The following is a 7066-nucleotide window of genomic DNA, read 5'->3' on the forward strand; positions in this document are numbered from 1 at the left end:
GTCCGCCACCCCACTCCCCCTTTCCCGTGGGAAGGTGCCAGCTTATCAAACTGGATTTCACGAGTATGTTTTCGAAATGTCTTCTTCCAGCCTTTTTATTTCTTTCTTTTACTTACTCAATAGATGTGTCATCTCCAAGAAGTCCGGACTGTGAAATAAGTGCTTCTTGCTTCCACTCACAAAAATGCCAACCGCCTTTTCAGACAGTAACAGTAACGCCGAAAGACTCTAAAGTGACTTCCAACTGCTCGATAGTGACCGGTGGAAAAGTACAAGACATGACTTGGCAGGATCTTGAAAAACACCTCAATGCCAGTGACGCCGGTCTGTTCTTACAGCAAATCGATTCAAAAAATAGAAGTCAGCCACGTGAATGTTTTTCTATAAAATACGCCAGTGAGTATGTTCTTCTTTTGCCCTGTCTGTATTAAATTGATGGGGAAAAAATATCATAATGCGCCCATCACAAATCCATTCAAAGGATAGAAATGAGCCGACAAGTGGACGTTCTTCTATACAATAATGCAAGTGAGTATTTTCTCCCTTTGCCACCTTTTGAATTCATGATAAGCTGAAAACAGGTGGCAGTTTTTTTTATCTCTTTTACATGAAATATAGATGCCGAATCCAATGAAGGCCTTTTAACATTTTAAAGGAGATTTCAGTTAAGCTAAAGCAATCTTTACGGTAAAAGTAATCGTTCCCTATTGACATTTTGTCTGGCTGAAAAGGTTAGAAGTAAATTAAGGGCTAGGTTGGTCCCTATTAGGGAAAGGAGGGTGAAGGTTACAGTTTGAACACAGCTAATTCAAAATGTTGACCTATGTCAGTAATGCGCAACAAGGCAAAACTGTGACCCAATAGAATTATGGGATGTTTAGAAAAACATAATATTTGCATTTCCCTTTGTCGGAAAACAAGAGCACGAAAACTGGTCATCATGTACCAAGACCTTATAGTAACAGTCTTCGCTAGCGCGCCAGTTGTCCAGGTCTCTAGGAGTTCCTGTTTTAGATCTTTACGCTGGCGAAACGCGAAACTTTTCGCAGTTGATACGTATCATTCTCCGTCTTGTTATAATTCCTCAACAGCCCATTTTGCTCAATACTATATTTACAGCAAGCACGTGCTTCCTTTAAAAAGTCCGGATCATTTTACCCAAAGTGCCTTGCGGTCCTCGTATTACCCACTGCGCTTTTCAGATGTAAACTGTACATTGTAACTGAGTGAATGACTTATGAGCCTAGGAAGTACAACACTAAAAATTTGTTCTCAGTTCCAGTTCAGAAAATATTTAAGACAAGTTCTCCCTTTGAGTACTCTTCTAACAAGACAACAATGGAACTGGAGTGTGTCTTCAAAGGATGGCCTCGTCCTCGTGTAATTTGGTACAATCCAAATAAAAAACAAATCATCAACGGATCTGAAGGTTTTTACATCTCAGAGCAGCTGGTTGGAGAGGACACCTTAAGTTCCCTTCTTCGTAATCTTAATATCCAAGAAAAACACAAAGGGGATTATATTTGCACTGCAACGAACAACATTACCGGCTGGTCGAGTGAAAAATCAAAGATAATTGAGCTGGATTATAGGTGTAAGTGGTCTGATTAGTTAGAGGTATGTTAAGAAGTGAACCCGGATTATTGTATACCAAGAGTCTGGAAGTTGCGGGGGAGGGGTCCTGATCCCGTATTTCCGCTCTCTTTCACCCCAATCCCGCACCCCGAACGTCTGTCATCTCTATTCCGAATACCGTTTTCTTTCAGATTTTGGCGAATCCCGCTTCCCGAGTAGCGGTCAATTCCCGTATCTCGTAAAGAAATTTGACGTTTTCCCGAATCAGGCCTGTATTTCGTGCGAGAATACCCTTCCAGACCCTGTACATACCCGTATATCGTTTTCTTTCCCAATCCTGAATCCGTGCCCAAATTTTGGAGAATCCCGCTTCCGCAGAAGCAGTCAAATCCCGTATCCTGTTAACGTTTCCCGAATCCCGCACTGTATTTCAGTCCAATCCCGGAGCCTGGGAATACCCTTGTAGATAGATCCTGTACATGTCGTCAGACGAAATTGTCACGGATGAAGTGACATTCTTTCTCTCCGATCAGGTCTTAACATGAGCAGGAGAAATACAGCTCTTCGGTTGCCTTGCAGTCAACACACATTCCATTCAGAGGGAATAATAAACCCCAAGAGCCATTATAGCTCTTGTAAACCCTTAATGACTGGTCCAGAGGGAAACAGTCAATTTTGTTTCCCTAGAATCTCAATGTTTCCAGAGGCGAAACCGAGGAAAGCATCGAGATTCGTGATTTGTTATATAGCTGGAAATTTTGAAGCTGGAAATTCATTAAACCTAGCTGTAACGGCGGTCGTTGGTCAACATTCGCGGGTAACAGTGCACTCTTACCCTCTGACGTCATACATTTTGCAATGTTGCTCGCTCAGAGATTTTGGGGTGAAACAGTTTCATTGTTAGATGTCATATGACCACGAAGTAACCATTGAGAGCGCCCACTGTTACGAAGAAATTTCCAGCCACAAAACAATGTAAGGTATTAGCTGATTTCAGGAGCCTTATATCTCGCTAAATTTTTAATGAATGTCCTATCCCTTCAAACGGTGAGAAAAAAATACGTCAGTTGTGTATAAGCCACGGCTGCCTCAGACAGTTAACTTAAAAGATAAACTAAGCATTTCTTGCCACTACCCTCTTCCACTCAGAATTCTAGGGATCCTAAGCTTATTTATTTACCTATTTTAGAAAAATAATAGATAGTGTGAATATGTTCTTTTACCTTTTATGCGGTGACTGCTGATTATCACGCTTAAAAAGCCTATCCTTTGGACTACGATAAGTAATGGTAACAGGACTGAGTGGAGTCCAATTCGGTCTGTAATCATACGAGTGATAAACAAAATCGGACGACCGCGTAGCGGGAGTCCGATTTGTTTAATCACGAGTATGATTACAGACCGAATTGGACGACATGAAGTTCTGTTACCAATTAATCATAACTTTAACAAAATTTGTGATATAATAAGCTATTTTTTAAATCAAAACACAAGAAATTCGAAATTTTGTTTTGCTAGCAGTTGGCGCGTACTGTCCAATTACTTAGGCATGACGCGTACTGTCCTATCAAACTGTCCAATTAAGGCTGAAATCAGGGCAGTTGATAGCCAATCAGATTTGACAATTTTGTTATAGTTATGATTAGGTTGATTATAGTCATGGGAGAATGATATAATAGAGAAAATACAAATTCAGTTCTGTAAAGAAGTTCTAGGTGTGAATAAACAGTGTCCAAATGTTGCATGCAGAAATGAACTTGGACGACTACCACGGAAGGAAATAACTAACGTAAATATTATCAAATTTTGGATACATTTGGAAAACAAACAAGATGATTATTATGCCAAGCGATGTTTACAAATATCAAAAGATATGGCTGAGAAAAACCAGATGAGTCTTATGAAAATAGTTAATACCTTATGCAACAATTCGAATCTCAGTGAATTGCATTGTATTTAAATGATAACAACTCCTTAACCTATATAAAGAATATCTAATTAACTATACGTGAAGAACTGGTTTTACACCAATACAATCTAATAAGAAATAACAAGAAACTAAAATTCTACTCAATATTCAAAAATGACCATCACAAAAAAGATTGCTTGAACATAATCACCAATATAAATCACAAAAAAACACTGAATAAAGACAGACTTCGCAATCATCGCTTACAAATTGAAACGGGCAGACATACAGTATCGAAAACTCCAGAAAATCTTCGAATTTGCCCCTTCTGCCACTTAAATGAAGTTGAACACGAATTACACTTCCTATTCAATTGTAATCTTTACGATAATCTTCGATCTAACTTTCGCAGAAACATGAGTAATAGATACCCCCCTTTTAATAATTTTGACAACAATAAAAAAGATGTTCTTCATATTTAATAATGTCGATCCTCATATCTACAGACTGACAGCTGCTTACATACATTTATGTACGGAATATAGACAAAAACTTGTTCTTTATTTAAGATTTATAAATAATGTAGGTATACTACGTACTCACGTGGGAATACTGAATGCTGTAGTCCACTAAAGTTGCACAATAGCACGGCAATGATCTTTAAGTTAATTTGATTTGTTCATAATATCTGCTACGTATCTTCTAATTATGCAGGTCCGGGCCCCAAGCATCGGCATATTTCTCTTCCCGAGGTTTCGGTGATGGCCTACAACAACGTCAGTTTAAAGTGCTTGGTTGAAATAGATCCTGACGATTGCGCACATTCAATGAAATTTCAGTGGTTTTTCAACAACAGCTCAACGCCATTAACATGTGGTGAAAAGTATGATATACAAAAAAGGACAACTAACAGCAGATGCAAAAAAGATTTCATTCTCACCATAGCTAATGTTACTGATGATGATGAGGGAAAGTATAAATGTCAGTGGATCTGTCACAAGGACTACCCTAGTTCCCTCCATTCCACGTTTTTTATCCAGTTGAACATATTTCCTTTTACAGGTATTATTTCCACTACAAGATTTCTCTACTTGCTTCTCCAAATTTTACTACAAATTGAATGATCTTTCAAACAATCATGTACCTAAAAAAGCTCTTCTCTAAATGCAAGCTCGAGCGGTTTTCCAAGACATGGATCAGTAACAAGTGCGATAAGAAAGTGAATTAAGTAAAAAATTTCGTCGTTGACTGGTAGATCACTTGAATGCGTTTAACAATTGTGCTTTTTTTTTTTTTTTTCAGAACCAACAACCGAGACCACTACTGGGAACACAACATCGCCAGGTAAAAAACAGCACTTCCTTATAACCAAGGGCACCCAACGTCAATTTTCGAAAAATATCTGTTCGGAAGACGATTTGAGATCTAGAATTTTCGGAACATTTGTTGTAAAATTTCTTGCTTTCCTGCCTCTCCTAGGATTTTCGAACGTCTAAAACATGGTATAATTGCCCATTTTTAACAGATTTTTACCCTGAGAAGTTCACCTAGAATTTTCGGTGGACTTTTCTGGCTGAAATTTTCGAAAAGGTAAGTTCTGGTCGCTATAATTTTCGGATCACTAGACTTTCAGCCAGAAAATCCGAACAGATGAAACATTTTTAGGATATAAAAATGTGCCTTTATCTACCGTTTAAATACTAAAATACGTTTAACAATGCTATGTTTAAGTGGTTTTGAACTATACTTTTGTGGGTGCCCCTGTATAACGCAAACACTGGCTAAAGTTACCTCAATTAGCCAGTCACAACGAATACGAGATGTGAAATGAGTGATCATTCACATTCTAAAGTTAAAGACACCTTGTGTAAAAAGAGGTCTAAAAAAAGGTCTTCTCTAAACGCAAGTTCGAGCGGTTTTCCAAGACATGGATCAGTAACAAGTGCGATAAGAAAGTCAATTAAGTCAAAAACTCGTCGTTGACTGATAGATCACTTGAATGCGTTTAACAATTGTGCTTTTTTTTCAGAACCAACAACCGATACCACTACTGGGAACACAACATCGCCAGGTAAAAAACAGCACTTCCTTATAACCAAGGGCACCCAACGTCAATTTTCGGAAAATATCTGTTCGGAAGACGATTTGAGATCTAGAATTTTCGGAACATTTGTTGTAAAATTTCTTGCTTTCCTCCCTCTCCTAGGATTTTCGAACATCTAAAACATGGTATAATTGCCCATTTTAAACGGATTTTTACCCTAAAAAGTTCACCTAGAATTTTCGGTGGACTTTTCTGGCTGAAATTTTCGAAAAGGTAAGTTCTGGTCGCTATAATTTTCGAATCACTAGACTTTCAGCCAGAAAATCCGAACAGATGAAACATTTTTAGGATATAAAAATGTGCCTTTAAACGGCGGCTTGGAAACTAAAATTTGATAGCATTTTGTTTTGAATGAGGGTATGGGCATGAGTTTCAGTTGAACATGCCTAGCGAGCGTAAAAATCGCATCCAATCTGAGGATTAATGAGAGAGGGAAAATTTTATATATTTAGGCATGACAAAATTCAAGGGAACATTGGTACTTAGAAATAACATCTCATTGGCATGGAAAAAATGGGTTCATGCCCTCGCAGCCCAAAATTGGTCTAGCTAAACGTAGGTCCCAGATCTCTCGCTGGGTTGATAATTCATTCCCAGTTTTTGCTCGTCTGGTTTGGCATGCGGGCATGCCGATCGTGAAGCCATTTGGGTTTGGCATGCCCAGCGTCACTGATTTTGATGTTCGCTCCAGCATCATATCCTGAGAATCACATAATCGCCAAAGATATCATAGGGAGCTTGAAGTTACAGGTTTCATGCCTGGCAATAAATTCAGATTATTACAAAAAAAGTTATGTTTGTCACAATGTATGTCACGGGATCGACTGGCAAAACTGAAGACAGAAGCCTGGATTTATAAATAAAAAGCACAACAAAACAACATTATTCATGTATAAAATAGAATACTTCACTTGCAATCAAAGATCAATTAATCCTTTTATTTCAAACCGATACTGACATTTCTGGATCCAGATTTAAATTTGATCGCGGAAAAGCGTTTTAAACAATAAGATAACAAATCTTCTTAGTATAAACTTATCCATGCTTAAGTTCTATCGCGTCGGAATGTTTCTCGGTCAACAGCATCAAAAGACTGGTGAAAATTAAGCTTACCATGCCAGGTCGCTCAAGTCAGAGCGAGAGTACGACGTTATTACTGCAAAGACGTTCTGATTTGGTGAATTTGGACTGCCTTCTCAGAGAGATTTTGCTTAGGTTTTCAGAGCGCTTCTTGTCGGCTATGCGAATCTCGCAAACTGTTTTACTCCTTGCTGACGATAGTCCTTTCAGCAAGGTCATCTGCTTCATCCGAAGATATCCCGAGCACGCACGAAATCGGCCGAATTTCCGCAGAAGTGTTTTCGGATGACGATGAATCTAGTTTGTTGTAGCGTGGCAGTTGTGGCGTCACAAGGTCGTCATGTCTCTTCGCACTTGTTTGTCTTTTTTGTCTGCGGTGCATGGTTGAGATGTTGGTG

The 7066-nt window shown here is 38.7% G+C and overlaps 1 protein-coding gene across 1 annotated transcript in view; it reads left to right on the forward strand.

The window, feature by feature from the left end:
- LOC140932201 (uncharacterized) overlaps window positions 1-4608 on the forward strand; it is a 214225-nt gene extending 209617 nt beyond the window's left edge. Inside the window, exons 2-5 of the mRNA XM_073381840.1 lie at window positions 124-429; window positions 1277-1610; window positions 2010-2050; window positions 4199-4608. Coding sequence (XP_073237941.1) covers window positions 124-429; window positions 1277-1610; window positions 2010-2050; window positions 4199-4608 — 1091 coding nt within the window. The remainder of the gene's footprint in view (window positions 1-123; window positions 430-1276; window positions 1611-2009; window positions 2051-4198) is intronic.
- Window positions 4609-7066: the final 2458 nt, after the last annotated feature.

The sequence above is a fragment of the Porites lutea genome, chromosome 3, assembly GCF_958299795.1.
Source record: "Porites lutea chromosome 3, jaPorLute2.1, whole genome shotgun sequence".
In the NCBI taxonomy this organism is placed as follows: domain Eukaryota; kingdom Metazoa; phylum Cnidaria; class Anthozoa; order Scleractinia; family Poritidae; genus Porites; species Porites lutea.